Source organism: Saccostrea echinata, unplaced genomic scaffold (assembly GCF_033153115.1).
Source record: "Saccostrea echinata isolate AGI-Se365-2 ecotype Australia unplaced genomic scaffold, CSIRO_AGI_Sech_v1 ptg000054l, whole genome shotgun sequence".
Classification (NCBI taxonomy): domain Eukaryota; kingdom Metazoa; phylum Mollusca; class Bivalvia; order Ostreida; family Ostreidae; genus Saccostrea; species Saccostrea echinata.
This window is the reverse complement of record NW_026889803.1, coordinates 44266301-44286220: the sequence shown is the minus strand read 5'-3', so window position 1 is coordinate 44286220 and position 19920 is coordinate 44266301. Positions and strand designations below refer to the sequence as shown.

Genomic DNA, 19920 nt, shown 5'->3' with positions numbered 1-19920 from the left:
AATTCTTACAATACAAATGAAAAAGATTTTAAAAAAAATGTACCGTTTGACATGCCATACGCTCACAATTTTAATATGTGTAGAATGTTATCCTAAAGACTGTAGATGGTAAATATGATTTGATATTCACGTACGAACAATTTAAAAAATTAACGAGGCAAGCTATTGACAAACAAGTTGATTAAACAAGGATATCGGTAGTCACGTTTAAAGTCATCATTTCGCAAGTTCCATTGTCGATACAATGACCTTGTCAGCAAACACAATCTATCATCAAGTCGAAGGCTGACTGACGTTTTTCACTCTAATTGTTAGGCCATTATTTAAACGCTGAATTGTCTACGATTTTTCCCGTTTTCCCGACAAGGAGCACAAGGCGGGTGTGACCGGTCGGCAGGGGATGCTTACTCCTCCATGGCACCTTATCCCACCTCTGATCATCTTTTAAGGTGGTTGCTCTACTCCCGATTTGTATTGTTTCAATGGACTTTTGAGCTTGATTACTTTTCCTTATCTCCATATTTCATTGACAAAACTATTTCGGTATACACGGAATAATGTAAATTTACTCCAATTAGGAAAAATAAGAATCACGCTTTTAATAAGTTGTTTCCAATTGTATAAATTCTTAGACAAAATTGTGTTGCAGAATCAAGCAACAACATGAAGAAGACACATTTACATGACTAATAACGTATCAAAGGGGGTGGTAACATACTTGATTTTACGTGATCACTATCATATTTATGCTTGTTTTGAGACCGTTGCTCCTGTTAGGCATTACTGATTTTGTATAAAATGTAAACTGACTTTTTACCTGACCAATAAATACCTCAACTGCTTTCTCATCGAAGGATGAGCAACTTTTCTTCTTTTTTTTAACTCCATGTAGAAAGACACCCCCCCCCCCCATTTCTCCGCTAGGTGAACGTTATATCATTTGAAATTTCTCTCCGGCCTTACCAACTTTTAGAAATATATTGTTTATTTAAAATAAAATAATTTTATAAAATATTAAGTGATCTAAAGAGCGTGTCTTGATTTTTATTAAATAATGAATGATAGACTACCACTGTTAAATTTGAATTTTCTGTTTAACTTATTTGTAAGCGTTTGTATAGATCACGATTGAAAATATACAAAAAGTTAAGCTCTCTTGAATAATCAAAAAAATTATCATAAGTTTATCAATAGCAGATGATAATATAGTCCAATCAGTCTCGCAATCGTCTTCTCTTTCGATGAATTTTTGTGAAGATTCTTTTTTCAAAAGTTTAATTAACCAAACGTCATGCCTCGACAATCTTATGTGTCGATCCCGATTGCAGATTTTCACCTGTAAGCTCGAAATTAGAACAGTCAGAACCGCTAATGAAAGTTCTATTTCCATGTAAACACAAACTAAAGAAATAGAATCTGAATTTTCTGGTAATGAAGATGTTACCGAATTAAGAAACACACCATATGCAAGAAAGAGCGTTATTGTAAACGAAACTTTTTCTCCACTTTCTGCAGGAATCAAAAATGCAAAAACCTTCATAATTCCCAAGAAAAGCAATGGAATTATTAAATTCCATAAATAAAATACGTATTTTCTTCGTAAATTGAATGAAAATATTAGTTTAACAAACATTTCTGATTCATCTAATTCCAAGGAACTCATGTTGGAAAATATTTTCCATATCCCGTTTTCATAATAATCAAACAGCCTTAAATAAGATCGATTTCCAATTTGTACCATGTTTTTGTCGTGGTTCCAGACGGTGAAAATCATCTGGCAAGTTTGAGTATCGAAAGGAAAATATACAACATCGATTTCACAGCGAGCTTCGAAAACTTGATACGGCCACCACGTAACATGCCCGGTGTAATTCATCAAAATGTAGTAAAAATCTCCCCCCATTGGTTTTATTTCCTTAACACCATTTCGGAGAATCAAATCAGGTATCCAAATATTACCTTGAGGAAAGGTAAAATTGGTTATGTTTCCGAACATTTCAGGTTGCCAGCTCAGGAAATGGTCCTTCCATGTAACTTCCAGGAATCCAGTTGTGGAAAACACCCCGGACTTCTCATCGACGAAATTAATCCCTGCAATCGTCATTGAAATTTCCAATACAACTGAATCGGACACGTCTTGCACCGGCCTTATTCTCTTGTCATATTTTCTTGTTTCAAATAGTTCTTGTAGAATATTTCGTAAATATTCTGTTCGTTTACAGTCAAACTCTCTAGTATTCAAAAGACAGAAAAGAATTATGGCGCAAATTATTTTTTTCATGGCAATCATGACCAAAGCTGTGATTACCTTTATGCGGCAATCTGAATAGACACATTTCAATATATGTACACTTAAACACGCTAAATTTTCCCTCAATAAATCGATTATAACAACAAAGATTATCATATTGACGATAATGAGGATGCAATTAAGCTTGATTCGATAAAAGCAACACAATTTTAAAAGCGTAATGTTTAATAGTTTTCATCTCAATTTACAATGCAAATAACCCATGCCAAATTTCTACAAAGAGATTTTAGATAGATTTTGTTGATCACCTTCGCCAAATCTCCGATAATCTGTTGTCCATCGGTTTGTTGTAACCTTTGTTAACTTAGAATGAGAAATCAGTTCTTAGCCCTCACAGTTACAAAGTAACATAATACCAGTCAATTGAAAAAAAAAAAAAACGGTGACATAAATAAGTTCCTGCATGCCCCAAGAGACTGCGCTTTAGCGATTTGACATTAGGTACATGTACATCATTCACACTGCTTTCCATTTTTTTTAATTTATAATAAAGTTTTAACCTCTGGATTCCTTGCTCTGTCACGTTGTCAATGAAGGGCTACTGATATATTTATTTACCTTGCTTCTTTGGATGCGAGGACTTCGTACTCTCGTTTGGTTATAATGTTTCCTGTACATGTCAAACTTCTATGCTCATTGGCTGGTCGGCAAATAAAACAATTCCTTATATTATTTTAGAATGAAAAAATGAAGCTACTTTTAGGCATTTAAAGAAATCAGATCTTGCCATTAGATTTACCCGTAGGAAAAAAGTTATTTTTGGAGTACAAACGAACAGAATTCCCTGACAAGAGAAAAACGGGTGGTCATTAAGGTCGTTATTAGTAAATTATATATTGGCAGTCATTGAGGTGGGTGGGGTATGGGCTGACAACAGACGAATTAGATAGTTCACACATGAATTAGTTCTTCGTTCGAATTAGATGTTAGTATATAGGTCTCCGATTCGGATAAATATAAAATTTGTACAGAAGAATTCGACATTCGTTTGGACAAATCAATTTTTTTATTCGGACGAATCATTTTGTCGATAATTATATATTTGTTCGAATGAATAAAATGATATTCATTCGGACGGAACAGATATTTGTTTGGACGTGTTTGATATATTTGTTGCTTAAGTTTCTAAGACGTCCCCTGAATCAGTCATTTGAAGGTCACAGAATTTTTGTAATTGTTGAATTCTTGTATGCAGTATCTCAACATTCAAAGCTTCAAGTTAGATGTGCTATGCAACACAATGAACAGTGTTGAGGACATAGGATACTCAAAAATATTTGTTATAGAAATTTGTGAAATTGTTTGTACAGTCTTCATTGTAGCTAAAACTCACATTTATATTAAGATTTTCATATCAAACCAGCATTATTTTTACATTCTTTCCCAATCTAAACGCTTATATTTATACTACAATTCAATAAAAAAAGACAGAAAATATAAAAACATTGAATTCTTCGAAAAATAAATATAAATTTACTATGTCACAAATAAAGGATGACTGCACTTAAGGACATGCGAAAATTGCGACAAAATGAACTTTCAAAACAAGCATTTTTCTTTTAATTGCACGAATGGTCAACATCTAATCTACAACTTTATGTAATTACATTAAATAAAAGTACGTATTTACGAAGTACGAAGCTGTTTTCTAAGGCGGGGGTCATCACAATTCCTTGAATTTACGTACGATAATGAGGACGCCCACTTTTTCACCGACTTTATACATAGTCAGCGCATGTTTGTCTATTGTTCTCCGTTTAACAGTAGTTGTATATTTGCATTAATAATATTGTGTCAAAAGGAGATTAATAGACAAACATGCGCTCATGGTTTAAACGAGAAAAAAAAAAACTGCTTCTTCTTACATTCGCTCTCTCCATTGTAACCAAGGGCTGTGACATGTTGAATATTATAATTCACCACGTGATTTCTTACCTCAGGTAACTGTGAATACTAAATTCCGTCACGTGACTTGTAGAGTAGCATGTTTCGTGCTGACTAGGACAAAGTGCTCGAACACGTTAAAATATTAGGCATTGATGTAAAAGATTCTTTACTTACATGGACGTCGCTCATATTGTTAATTTCGTTTTTGAAACCTCTGAAAATACTGTACTTGTGCCATACAGAATAAAGAGGGAATGGGAAAGAGTGATCTCGTATTTTTTTAATACATGTCATTGTTATTTATCTAGTCTAATTTTAGACCCATTCTTACAATATTAGCTCCACCTCTCATGCATACCTAATGTTTAATCAAGGGCAGGCAAGTGTAAATTCTCTATATTTGGAAAGAGTAAGGACAGAAACAGAGAATCATTTTATTGTATCACAGTCTAAGTTCATTTTAATATTTAAATTCGGTTCGAAATTGACAGGACTCTTTCATTAATATATAAAAATGAAATAATTTTATGATATAAAAGCAACAGAAGCGATCGAAAAAGACTCAAATTCCGGCGTTAAGTGCAGTCATCCTTTGAGTTTAAGAACAATGAAATACAAGAAGCTATGATATAAACATGATAAATTTTTACTAATGCACTAGCTTTCTTCCTATTACATCTGATAGTACATTTGACCACTGTGTTTTGAATGTGCCCCCTTATACACCCAATTATACGTTTAACGCCCCCAGAATAACAAAATGGAATAGAATAAATAAGACAAGATATTTAGCACTAACGGCATGAGTTACAAAAGATGCCTTTATCTCATGTTTAATCTTTGGATATTATAAATAGATACAATCTACACCATGTGGTGAAAGAAATAATGTCACAATTAATTTTTCCAATTTCCTATAAGGTCTATATTTATAATGAAAAGAGTGAAGATAATGAACAGTGATCGATCTTTAAAAAAAAAATCCTACAAACAATAAAAATCGGTGAACAGGGCATAAAACATGGACCTTCGGAAATGGTAAATACTTTGGACAGCATTGTTCATCAGAAAATTAAATACATGTAATATTCCGATCAAAGTAATTGCCACACGATAAATGGAATCTTTTTATTTCAATATTCACACTTATTTAATACTGATTTCTTTTACTGACGATTAAAAAATATTGATATGATTGCTTTGTAGTTTTCAATCGTGATTTTTTTTATTTTACAATTTAAAAAAAAAAAGATATTTCTTAATAATTTTTTCTTGAAAAGATATCGATGAAAACGTCAAGTTTACAAATTTTATATTAGAATATATAAATTATTTTAAGTAGTTTCACTCAAAATTAGGCGCAAAACGCATAATGTTGACCCTGATTACCAAAGACAGACTTCCTGCGTAATGCAACGTGTATAGGGATTTTTGACATTTTGAGTATCAGGGCTCTCTAGGTAAATAACATCAGTACTTCTAAGACCACCCCACCCCTCCTCAGGTAACCGTATAGTAAAAAAAAAAAAATTGGGTCTTTAAACATGCAATTAGGACAGTTCTTCCTTGACAAATCCATCCCTATTAAAAGTACACCATTATTTGGGCATTGTTTCACAAACACAAACACGGCCTTATTCCTGCTGCCATACCATCCAGTATTTTATTCTAATATATCTGTAACTTTTATTCCTATTTATCTGAAGCCTGATTTTAATGCTCTTAGTCAATCTTAACAGGCAGACTTGTTATTTAAAATAATATCTTCCTTACATGGACACGTTTCGGGTCAAGTATAGTATACGGATATGTAGTTCCTGCGGATTCATTCATAATGAAATAGGAGTGAATAGTCCTCTTAAATAGATATTAATTTGAAATCAAAGAACTTTTAAATATTTATTATATGCATATAATTATATTTTATTTTATTCATAAATATGCATATATGAATCTATAAAAAACACAAACTGACATCAACAAGTCTACAGGTCGACAGGTCTACAGGTGTACGGGTCGGTGAAGTCTACAGGTCAAGAGGTCGACAAGTCTACAGGTCGACAGGTCTACGGGTCGACAGGTCTACATGTTAATATGGCCCCCGTTAAAATATATAATATTTATGAAAAACAGCTTCACATTCTGCCCAATCACCAAAGGTCGACCTGTAAACATATACTCCAATACTAACAACCTATTGTACAACTAGCATGTAGACCTGTCGACCTGTAGACTTGTATACTCCAATATTAACAGACTATTGTGCAACAAGCATGTACACCTGTCAACCTGTACACTTGTATACTCCAATACTTACAACCTATTGTACAACTAGCATGTAGACCTGTCGACTTGTTGACCTGTATACTCCAATAATAACAACCTATTGTACAGTTAGCTTGCAGACCTATAGACCTGTCGACCTGTAAACTTGTATACTCCAATACTGACAACCTATTGTACAACTAGCATGTACACCTGTCGACTTGTTGACCTGTATACTCCAATATTAACAACCTATTGTACAGCTAGCTTGCAGACCTGTCGACCTGTTGACTTGTATACTCCTATACTAACAACCTATTGTACAGCTAGTATGTAGACCTGTAGACCTGTATACTCCAGTTTTAACAACCTATTGTACAACGAGCATGTAGATCTGTTGACCTGTAGACTTGTATACTCCTATACTAACAACCTATTGTACAGCTAGCATGTAGACCTGTCGACCTGTAGACCTGTATACTACAGTTTTAACAACCTATTGTACAACGAGCATGTAGACCTGTCGACCTGTAGACTTGTAGACCTGTAGAATTGAATACTGTTATGCTAACAGCCATTGTACAACTAGATAATATTAGATTTAAAAAGATTTACATCTCAAAGAATCTTATATTTATTTTAAATTTATTTTTAATAAAAAGTAGTGATAATTACGCACTTATATCCCCAAATATTTTTTAATACGAACTACTTTTCCGTATAACCAACTTGGGCCCATGTTTCTTGCATAACACTTACAATCAGCAACTCTGGTGCCACCTTTTATCATTCAAACATAATGCAGCTATTGCATGATAAAATTTATTGCACATTGAATTATAGGTTATGATCTCCTACTAGTATATAACAAAATAAAACAATTTCTGAAGAAGTACATGTATATCATTAAAAAAATTACAACAGTCTTTTTCATAAATATGCCTTTAAATATGATTCAAAGCAACATGTTCTATACGTTGACTGAACAATTTACATGTATTGAAACAGTGATTTTGCAAATGTATTTATTCATATTTAAGCATTTAATTCTTATTTTTGGATGACAGCACTGAATGTAATAAAATATAAATGTATGTCTCCTCTATGCATTTTTTGAAATTTAAAAAAAAATCCTATATTTCCATTTTATAACATTTTTTGAATGACTAAAAATTGATAACAAATAATGATTTGGAAAAAAATTCCCAAAAAAGAGGCCCATGGGCCACAACACTCACCTAAGTAACTTTAACCCTGCTGATTTTTAAAAGATGTTTCTCCTTTATATTCCCCAAAAAAATTATTAGCCCACCCTAATTTTAAGAGGTCTATGGATCCACACAAGATGGGGATGATTCGATATCAAGATGACTTAAAATTTTTTGACTATTTCTTAATTATCACCCCTTAAAAAAATGCACAGCACTTCACTTAAATAAACTTAATTTATCATCACCCAAGAATGCTTTGCGGCAAGTTTGGTTAAATTTGGCCTTGTGGTTCTGCAGAAATCGAAAATGTGAAAAAGTTTACAGATGGCACAACAGATGACAAACTCCTGACACTCTTTGATCAGAAAAGCTCACTAAAGCCCTCAGCTCAGATGAGCTAAAAGCAATAAATCTAAGTAAGGAACTATAATTTGACGAATGTATGGAGATGTATCTCAGTATTTATGTATAATATCTATAGTAAACAGGTAAATCTGTTGTCACAAAAATTTTGCAACTTAATTTAAAAGTTAAATGTCAATGCTATATAGAAGATGCATGTAAAAAACTGGAATAGTTAGTTATCTTATTAATTAATTTACACTGCACCTATCATGAATCTCCCTCTCCCCTTACCCATCCCACTCCCTCCCCCAGACCAACCAACCAGTTATTCTGTTCTACTAGTTATGTCATAACCATCATACACATTAAGTAAATAGGAATCATTATACATGTAATGACCTATCAAACAATTACAGTGTATCACTGAGGAACCTTCGTATAGAAACAAATGTTTCTGGAAAATCACACAACTACAAAACACATACAAGCTATCAACAAAATAACATTAAAATAAACACTTCCATTTGTATCAAAATGATACAACTATATGTATAATGATGTATTATTTATAAGTACTGATTTGCATATACTCAGCAAAAAGAAAGTGTAGAGTTTGGAATCATATGTGACTTTTCCAAAGGCTAGTCTTATCAACACAGCCCTCCCTCTTCCAATTCATCATCTGCTAGCTGTGCCCCTTGACCTGATGTGTTTTCATTGGGTGATTCATTCTTGACCACACCAACCCTGCCACTTCCTCCTGCAGGAATGACAAGTCCTCGGGCTATCTTTGCAAACTATAATAAAAAAAGATTTTTTATCACTACTAAGGCCAAAATTAAAAATATGTTTGTTTCCCCTAACGCGACCGACCCAATTAAATCGCGCCGACTGAAAAGTTTTTTTTTTTAAATAAGTTTATTCAAATATTTTTTTTTATTGTTCATCAACTTTTATAAAATACAATTTCAACAAAATCCGGTTTTTATGAGAATGACCAATTTTGATCTACTGTGATTTTCAAGCCTTTATTGGAAACAAAATGGTGCCCATAACATTGTGGTCTCAGAGGGTTCTTGTTATGAAACAACGGCGACGTATTCACCTTTTGCCTTTAGCTTATTAGAATTCTACTCACTTTTAACATTTCGTTAATAAAATTCACTATGACTAATTGTGATTTGGTGATATTTTCAAACCTATCTTATAAAATTAAGGTACAGAGTAGTTGCCTTATAAGAAGACGAGGGGCCAACCTTGTGAACACATCAATCAATTTTAAATTTTATTTAATCTGAGACAGTTCATTTATGTTCTTATGTTTACTATATGTGCCTACAGGAGTTGTAAATATGTGTGCATATGATATTTCATTCTGATGAATAAAATTCAGACGTTCTTTATTCATGCCTTTTATTCATGGGTTAATTGCTTCATGACTATGACATCGTGTATGACATTTAATCATTTTAAATCATGGTTTAATTGGTTCAATTGAATATTGTTTACAAACTCTTTCCAAATATAGTTTTGAAATTGTGATACAGCTTCCTGACACGTCCAGTGTATTTTTATTTAATTAGGCCCTTGGATATAGGTTATTTCTTTACTTTAAATTCCTTTGAGAACTGTTTGAACATTTGCCTTGTGAAGGGCTCCAAATTTAGACTTGAACTTTTTACCATCGAGCAGTGATAGATCTTTTTTGTACCAGCATCTACTGCGACACTGGACCTGAATTTTACAGTCTGATCGGTCTCAACGACCCACAATGTGAAATGAACCTGCGACTTAGAATTACATTGTAGCTCCTTACTTCGGGACCCCAAATTGAATGCACAATTCGAGGCCCTTGAAAAAGTACTTTGCATATGTAAGCATTTGAAGCTGATAGTAGGTTTGAAAAATATACTCGGATGTCCAGTCTTTACATATGTAAGTATTTTTAAAGCCTTTTTTTAACAATTCAATAAATTTACACTTCCTTGAGATATTTTACAAGGAATAATTGTTGTGAATTGTAAATTTACCTTAAATTTTGCTTTTAAACGGCAATTGTTTCATATTTTGTTTACAAATTACTTTCTTTTGTACTTTCTTTCATTTATAAAGGTATTATTCCATTAAATTGCAGAATATATTTTTAAAGCTGCTATCAGGAAAAAAAATTATTTGCCTACCTACCTATCCAACTTGAGATTTTAGGGACGGGTTAGGGGAAACAAAGATATTTTTAATGAAGGCCTAATATAGTAACTTCTTTCATTATTGTGGGTATTAAAATACTATGCAGAATTACTCTTTAAAACAGACAGTTTTTATCAAGAAATGAAACAATCTTCATTCTTCAGGAAAAATTTCATCAATACATGTAAGATCATTTGAAACTGACACCCCGAGAGAAAACCATTGTCAACTGTGTGTCAGTGGAGGTTGACACAGACAATGGTTTTCCAAGGCATGTCAATTTCAACTGTAACATGTGTACCATCAAAACATGCATTATTTATTTTATTTTACTGACTGTCTGATCTTGGAGATTGTCCTGTAATTCTCTCATTTTGAAAGGTCTTTTAAAGTCTTCGATTCTTTTTTCTTTTTTTTTAATAACAAAAATCCCCCCCCCCCCCCAAAAAAAATCACTATCATCTCAATTGTTCATTTGGAACTAAGAAAACATTTATTTTTAATTTCAGCTTTTGCAAACAATTTTCTTCTGTTTGTTTTTTGTTTTTGTTTTTTTGAAATCATCCTATTCCAACACAATTAACATCCTGTTTATTTAGTGTATTTCTAACACACAGCTGATGTGTTGAAAAATCTTAAGTGAACTGTATGCAATTAAGTTACAGGCATGTGACATTTTTGTTTTGATACCCATTGCTAAGTGTGTTGTTTATGCTGAGTGTAACATTACAAATTAGTTCATTAATGCATGTAAACCAATTACATTTTAGTATTTAACATGAAAGTACATGTATAATACTACCTGTTATAAATCTAGTTTTAATCTACTTACACAATTGTCCATAAATTTAACAAAGGGTCTTGACAGTATAATTCTGGCTTCATCTTCATCTCCATCATTATACGCTCGAATTAATTCATCTGCCCCCTGAATAAACTCATCCTCTCCTGTTCCCTTGCTACAAAACAGAGGAGTATAAAAATACTTGCTTACATCAAGAGATACATGCAGGAATGCTTTAATCTACACTACCTGAGGATGCTTCTGTATTAATATGACTTATTATGGCTTTGCTGTTCTTGAGAAGATTTTTAAATATACATGTATTTCCTATATATTCCTATGTAAAAATATGATCCCCTGTTGTGACCCTACCCTGCTCCCAGGAGTTATGATTTGAACAAACTAAGTGAGCATCTTAATGTAGTCTACTTGTGTACCAAGTTATATTGTAATCGAATTCAAACTGTAGGAGGAGTAGCATTTTGAAAGAGAATTATGTACTTTAGTGTAGTCTACTTGAGTACCAAGTTACATTGAATTCTGACTTAAACAGTAGGAGGAGTAACATTTTGAAAGTATTTTGCAAATTTTTCTATTTTTAGTAACCATGGCAACACCATTTATCAGAATCAAAAGCCGATCAACAGAATTGAATATCTTAGTTTAGTCTATTTGTGTACTAAGTTATACATTGTATTGAAATCGGACCAAAACTGTAGGAGGAGTAGCATTTTGAGAAATTGTTTACTGACAGATGAACAGACAGACACCTTACTTCTGGTCTCTGACCAGTAGAGCTAAAAAAAACATAGACAATTAATTTTTTGGATAACTTTGTTAGAAAAAATTCGAATAAAAATCATAGATTACAAAAATAATAATACGAATTTCCTCTGCCTTACCATTAATCTTCATTTGATGTTGCATATTTACATCAAATGGTAAAATATTATTTTTTTTTATATCATTATAGTAATTTATTACATGTACATGGTTATTTTGTCCATTTAGAACAATTTTTGATTTAAGACATTGTACATGTACTTTGAAGTTAATCAGTTTCTGTCAACTAAATCCCTGAATAAACACCATCTTTAAATACATGTATATCCCTTATCATATGTACATGTAGAAACATGAAATGGGAGTACATGTACTTGTAATAAACTTTTTAAATTTCTGAATACATGCAGGTTTTTTTTAAAGGTTTACAAGATGTTGGTTACATTTGTTTTTGAAATACATGTACATGTTTATAATTAATTAACATGTAACAAATTACTTTGATGCTGTTGTGAAAAAGTTCTCAGCAGCCACTGGATCGCCATATTGAAGATACACCAAAACTATTCCTAGTATAACTCTGTTTATCATAGGAAAGTTCTCTGTTTGGTGATGAAATTCAATCTCTCTTTTTAAAGCTTCAATTGCTAAATCATATCTGCATTAAAAAAAAAATCAATTGATTGTAACATGTCCTGTAATTTTTTCCTGTTGGATTTGCTTTAAAATGATAGAAAATTTACTTTCAATGTTAACAGGTAATATATTTTTAACAACCAATAAAAAAAGAATCATTGCATAGCAAAACCTTAATATCATGCTGTAACTAGGATTAACTACATATTTATCTATTATATCTATGATTTACAAACAAAACTATTGTTAACTATAGTTTTGATTGTAAACTATAGTTAAGAGTCATGAAATACAGTTTCAAAGAAAATACGCACCTCCAATACAAAATTAGAGATTCTGTCCTTAAACTGTGTTTCTCAAATGTAAAACCATGTTATCACAATTTTGTGAATTCGGCACCTTAAATATATATCTGCAAATTATAGATTACAATCATAAACTTCAGCAAAAGTTTTGGAAATGCTCTTACTTTTCTGCCCTGACAAATAATCTCCCTGCTTTTCCTGCAAACTCGGCACACTGTCTGGATTTGTCCTCCAGCTGCAATTAGCATTGAGGAATAGATCAAGTGAAGTATTTTTACTAACATTAAGAATATTAGAGATATAGAACTGATTCTAGAAGAATTTCTACCTAACATACAGGAAAAAGGATGTAAATTTGTTTGTTTATAATAACATTTATATACGTAAAGGTGTTTTTTTTCTTTTTTTAAAAAAAAAAAACTTAATGAATGTGCATAATCAATTTCATTCCTTAATAAATTAGTTGTAATTTTTTACTGACGATTCTGGATTTCCAGTGACAAATATACACAGAAAATTTAAATTATTCCTACAGACTTGGTTTATGCTGGAGAGTCAATTTTACCTCTGATATACTACAAGCTTTGTCATATAACTCAGCTGCTTTCCCTGGATAGTTCATCTCTATAGTTCTACAATGTACAATATACAAATTAAGCTCCATCTTAATAAAAAAATTATACAAAATAACATTACATGTACCTGGGAGTATATACCTAACCAGCAGGATTTTTTTTATCTCAATGATTCTTATTTTGCCTCTTGTCATGATTAATTCAGTATCTCGAACACTGATATCTCAAATACCATGGATATGTCAAAGTGCTTTGGAAGTCCCAACCACTTATTCTTTAAGTATTTTAACCTTGATATCTTGAATACTTGGATATCTTGAACTTTTTCATTGGTCCCATTGAATTCGAGATATTGAGGTTTGCTTTTTTTTTTTTTTTTTTTTTTTGCTTTATACATGTATCTGCTGCATTTTAACAATAATTATTAGTATTGTAACAAAGTTAGTCTTTACGTTCTCAAAAGCACATGAATATATTGATATTTGTAGAAAAAAAAAGCATACAGAGGAGAGGGTTGCATACTTGGCTGCTCTGTCTAAAGTCAATGCTGCAGTGTCTGCTGTTCCATTTTGATGAAAAAGATCAGCTGCCCGCTCCAACAAATTTACACAGCCTTCAACATCCTTGAACTCTTTACATAATAGACCTGCCTGTTCCATCATCCTATAATGATATTACATTTATTCTAATGTGTCTCAGTTGATTTTGTCAATCATGTTCATTTTAAGAACAGAAAACATTAATTTTTTAAAATAAAATTACCATTTTACACCAGTACACAGATGAGAGAAAGAAAAGAAGATGAATGTATTATTTAAAAGAATTTTAAAACTAGTACTTGTGACCTTAACTCCCATTAATAACAAACATTTAACAAGAGGCCCATGGGCCACATCGCTCACCTGAGTAACTTTGGCATGCTGTTCTTTACCAGATTTCCCCATTGTAATACCTATTGTGGCCCCGCCCTACCCCTGGGGGTCATGATTTGAACAATTTAGAATCTACACTATCCAAGGATGCTTCCACCTAAGTTTCAGCTTTCCTGGCCCAGTGGTTCTTGAGAAGAAGATTTTTAAAGATTTTTCCTATATATTTCAATGTAAAACTTGGATTCCCTATTGTGGCTCCGCCCTACACCTGGGGATCATGATTTTAACTATTTAGAATCTACACTATCCAAGGATGCTTCCACATAAGTTTCAGCTTTTCTGGCCCAGTGGTTCTTGAGAAGAAGAATTTTAAAGATTTTTCTGATATATTTCAATGTAAAACTTGGATTCCCTATTGTGGCCCTGCCCTACTCCCGGGGGTCATGATATTAACAATTTAAAATCTTTACTACCATAGGATGCTTCCACGTAAGTTTCAGCTTTTTTGGCCTAGTGGTTCTTGAGAAGAAGATTTTTTAATGACCCCACCCTATTATTGTCTTTTCTTGATTATCTCCCTTTGTAAGGGGACTTGGCCCCTTTATTTTAACAATTTAAACTCCCCTTCACCCAAGGATACTTTGTACCAAGTTTGGTTAAAATTGGCCCAGTGGTTCTTGAGAAGAAGTTGAAAATGTGAAAAGTTTACAGATGGACGGACAGACGGATGGACGGACGGACGGATGACGGACAACAGGTGATCAGAAAAGCTCACTTGAGCTTTCAGCTCAGGTGAGCTAATAAAAGCTGGAGGCAAAAAGAATGTTGAACAATTGAATATGCTCATGAACACTTTACTTTGTTAGCTTGTATTACCCATTAAAATTTTAGTAAGAGATGAGGTCTCTCTGTGTGATAAATATTTATGTTTTCAAATGGCTGTAAATTTTATATGACTTACTTGGCTGCATGAAATATACTGGAAGTGTTAAGGAAAAGAAAATAAGAATATTAAAATAGTCCTTTCATATAAATCTAATACCGGTATCTCTAACAGACAAAAGAAATATCTCACAGATTTTAAACAAGATTTGTTTGTGAAAATTCAATGTCTTTGAGTGTGGCCCAGTTGTAATGAGAGCAAATTTGACTGTGCAGATCTTCTCAAAATGTTCTTGGATCAAAGAAATGACAAGATTCTTAGATTGTAATCTGCTTTTGTGACAAGTATCAGCTTTTACTTGTAACTTTTCTCATGACAAAGTTGTGGCAAGGACAAAAATCCTACACTTCAAATCTCTGTGGCCTTGACCTATTGTAATTAAAACAATAATCTTATGTAACAATCACAATCCTTTAATAACAAGAGGCCCATGGGCCACAATGCTCACCTGAGTAACTCTGGCCTTGCTTTTTTTTCACTTGATTTCTCCCCCCCCCCATTTTGAAGTATTTATTGTGGCCCCACCCTACCCCAAGGAGTCTTGATTTGAACAATTTAGAATCTACACTACCCCAAGAATGCTTCAACATAAGTTTCAGCTTTTCTGGCCCAGTGGTTCTTGAGAAAAAAATGTTTATAGATTTTTACTACATTTTTCAATGTAAAAGTTGGATTCCCTATTGTGGCCCCGCCCTACCCCCGGGGTCATGATTTGAACAATTCAGAATCTACACTACCCCAGAATGTTTCCATATAAGTTTCAGCTTTTCTGGCCCAGTGGTTCTTGAGAAGATTTTTAAAGATTTTTACTACATATTTCGATGTAAAAGTTGGATTCCCTATTGTGGCCCCGCCCTACCCCCCGGGGTCATGATTTGAACAATTCAGAATCTACACTACCCCAGGATGCTTTCAAATAAGTTTCAGCTTTTCTGGCCCAGTGGTTCTTGAGAAGAAGATTTTTAAAGATTTTTACTACATATTTCAATGTAAAACTTGGATTCCCTATTGTGGCCCTGCCCTACCCCCGGGGGTCATGATTTGAACAATTTCGAATCTACACTACCCAAGGTTGCTTCCACGTAAGTTTCAGCCTTTCTGGCCCAGTGGTTCTTCAGAAGAAGATTTTTTAATGACCCCACCCAATTTTTGTATTTTCTTGATTATCTCCTCTTTGAAGGGGACTTGGCCCTTCATTTTTAAAATTTAAACTCCCCTTTACCCAAGGATGCTTTGTACCAAGTTTGGTTAAAATTGGACCAGTGGTTCTTGAGAAGAAGTTGAAAATGTGAAAAGTTTACAGACGGACGGACGGATGGACGGACGACGGACAATGGGTGATCAGAAAAGCTAACTTGAGCTTTCAGCTCAGGTGAGCTAAAAAACTAACTTTGTGTCAAGTATAAGCTTCTAATGTTTCTCCAGTATAAAACATTTGACCAGACAAGAAATTAATCTTTTTATTCCTGTGACCTTGAGTTTATCCAAATGACATTGGGTCAATAAGCTACGAACTGTTGTTACTTCAACAACTGGGAGCAAGGTTTAAGTTGTAGATGCATGGGCAAGAAAAATTAACAAACTGAAAGCAACTAAAAAGGATACGAATTCATCTGTTTGTATATATCAGCAGCTTTAAGATAGGCATCCTTTGCCTCTGCAAATGCTTTTGCATTTCTGAAACATGTGGCTGTAATGTAAAAATATATATTAATAACAAGTTGCCATTAGGGTTGCATACCGGTACTTGGTATCCGTACCAAGCCGAGTAGTTAATGTTTCAAAACTATTGGTAATATACTGTTTCATTTTATACCAGTAAGATATCGGTAGTTATAATCCTTTTTCTCTATATATACATTTAAATGTGTTTGACTTAATTCAAAAAAAGTGATTTATAATTTGTTTTGAAAAGATGTAACCACAAGATCAAATTTTACAATGTATATTGTATTTGTAAGGTCATGCTAATTAACAAATTGCGGCAATCTGGACCCTGCAGTGTGAATTGTTTATCTTTTAAATTGATAATTGATGGGTATAAATTTCTATAAAGTATACATTGATAGTGGTAAAATTTTTTTGTCTTTATAAACTATTACAGATTACATAATTAAATTCCAGAATGCTAACAAAATGAAACCAACCACTCCTTAGGTTTTCCTACACTCTGTATTGTATTGTCTTTTAATGTCACTGAAACAAGGGTCTTAGTAACCTTGAGAAGCAGTTTATGTCAAACTTGATGTAAACTTGTCATAATTGTGAATCTAATTAAACTGTACATTGTTTCAAATTTTATTTTTTCTGTTATCTTCTAAATTTGTTTGCCATTTCTTATTAAAACATTTCAATGAAAGAGTTATCATTAAAATAATTCATTTCTATCGAATATATAAAAGATTGAGGTATCGTTAAAAAGTATTGTATTATTTCAAAAGTACTTGTATGGTATCATAATGTTTCATCCTTAATGGTATCCAACCCTAGTTACCATGTAAAAATACTGAAAAGTACTTTTGTGATATATTCACCATAAGAACATTACAATTTTCAAAATATTGCTTTTCTATTTTAATTAATGATACCCTGCAAGTGATTAGTTATATTTTTGAAAATTTTAAATACCTGCTTTTGTGTACTCTGAAGCAGCACTATCTAAGTCTGGTTTCCACTTGAAAAAAGAAGTTTTCATGCTGTAAAAAAAATGCAAATTTCTCCAAGTATGTGTTTATGCAGGATTATGTGAACAGATAATTTCACACAAAGTATACTAGTGCATAGATCCCTGATTACTTCAATCTTTTTTAATCTATTACCTTAAGTCCCGAGTTTTACCACAGTTTGATAAAAATGCTTATTTAACTTCATGAAATACAATATGCTTAAAATTTTTCATAAATTAGATATATGTGTATTAATTCTTACTATCTTAATTACTATGCCCTAGCTTATGTAGAGCAAACTGTATACATCTTGAAAAAGAATGAAAATTATCATATTTTGCACATGTTGACCATATATTTGGTTTCACAAGGAAAGAATGAGTGAACTTAACCCCCTATTTTCAGTATTTTTGCAATAAATGAAGTGATTCAAAAATATTTTACAAGCAACAGCAAAATCGCAATCTACATACACATGTACATGATCATATTAGGTGGAATATTTGTACAAAAGCAATTAATACCTTGGTGTCATGAATCAGAACTTAATTAAGCAACAATACATTAATGTCGCTGTCCAGAATTTGACACCTACCGAAGTGGTTTTTAAGGTCACCTTATCAATATTAAAAGGAGGCGGGGCTATCGATCAGTGTCATGTCAGCATCTCTCTCTCTAGAAATTCGAATATATCTATGGTATCAGTTAACAACAGCGATGTCAGTATGAAATTAAAAGATTTCTCTAGTAAATATTTTGAAGACTTGCAAATTTTAATTATAATTTTTTTTTTAATTTGCTCAATTCTGCAAATGGCAGACCAACCAAACACACCCTCAGACCTGATTGGGGTCACATTTTAATTCACTGGCAACTGGACACTTTGTGATGAACTGTAATCAATATACAACTACAGTTTTCTTCAGAACAGCAGACAAACATGTCTGACAATGTATTAAGACAATGAAAAAAGCATGACCCTGATTATCTATTGATATTCAAGAAAACTTCGGGTCCCATGCTTTCGATATTTATTTGGTTTTCCTTGAAAAGAGTGTTTTAAAGTCATATATGTATCAACAAAACAGAGTTAAGATACTGGAGATTTATACTATGGAAAGAAATAAACATTTTATAAAACTTCAATTTTACATCTTTTTTCAGGACTCTTTAAGTCCCCACTCATTCTTTGTTCATTAATTAGTAAATGTAGTAAGAAATGTTCTCTCTACTTGTAGAGGCATCCCGGATTTACATGGAAAATCTAGAGAGAACAAGTTTGGTGCAGTTTCTGACCTCTCTAGACTTTCCATGTAATTCCAGGATGCCTCTACATTTTACATAGTTAGAAATTGTCACTTTCATTGCTTTCAGTTTCAGTGCTAGGTATCGAGGACGTTTTAGTTTATTGCATGTTTTATATGGCAAGTTCAAATCGACAGACAATTGAAGGGCTTTATTCAATCATTTTTGAAGCTAGATCTCACCTGACACTGGTAGGATAAATGTAGATATATATATAAAAATCATGCGTGAACCAAGGCACCCCCTGAAATCCAAGACGGCAACTGTCATACCTTCCCTCTTTTTATATACAGTTTTATGATATTTTTATAACATGCTAATTTCAGCGATTTTTTTTAATTTTATTTTAATGAGTGTATTCAAATACACCTAGAAAAAGCATATAATGCACAAAATACATCCTCCAGAAACCAAGTGCCTATGTATTTTGTATACTTGGCAGACACTCAGTAATCAATTGGTACAAAATTTGCAGCTTATCATTATGTGATTCATATCTATTTTAGCGTTACAGTATACTCCAGTCCATATTCACTAATATAATGGTTATCGTACTTCGTTAGAGTTTGAACACATTACAAACATGATAAAACAGCTGTAAAATGTCAAAATATATTAATATGACATCATTACTATTTAAAAATTTTCAACTTCGACTCCATACTTAAAAAGGCCAACATACTATTTCTCAGCGGCCTGAACATGCGCCTTCCCCTCTGCAATTTTTTTCTGCTGAACATCTCCAGACATATTGTTTAAATTAAAAGAATTATTAATTAACTTCAGATTAAAAATTTTCGTCTTCTGAGAATACTCCAATTTTCTGTACCTCGAACCCGATGCTT

At 32.6% G+C, this 19920-nt stretch overlaps 2 protein-coding genes across 2 annotated transcripts; both read right to left on the bottom strand.

Annotated features, from left to right (window-relative positions):
- Window positions 1–1099: 1099 nt before the first annotated feature.
- LOC133204916 (neuronal acetylcholine receptor subunit alpha-2-like) lies at window positions 1100–2290 on the bottom strand. Its single transcript, XM_061340657.1, has one exon. The coding sequence runs from the start codon at window positions 2288–2290 to the stop codon at window positions 1100–1102; it is 1191 nt and encodes a 396-aa protein (XP_061196641.1).
- A 6041-nt stretch (window positions 2291–8331) lies between these two features.
- On the bottom strand, window positions 8332–19876 carry LOC133205310 (gamma-soluble NSF attachment protein-like). The gene is made up of 10 exons (XM_061341092.1): window positions 19758–19876; window positions 17733–17800; window positions 16710–16794; window positions 15123–15140; window positions 13812–13952; window positions 13280–13346; window positions 12879–12949; window positions 12273–12431; window positions 11039–11165; window positions 8332–8816 (listed from the first exon to the last, which is right to left on the bottom strand). Exons 1-10 carry the CDS (start codon window positions 19823–19825, stop codon window positions 8670–8672), a joined length of 951 nt encoding a protein of 316 aa, XP_061197076.1. The 5' UTR covers window positions 19826–19876; the 3' UTR covers window positions 8332–8669.
- Window positions 19877–19920: the final 44 nt, after the last annotated feature.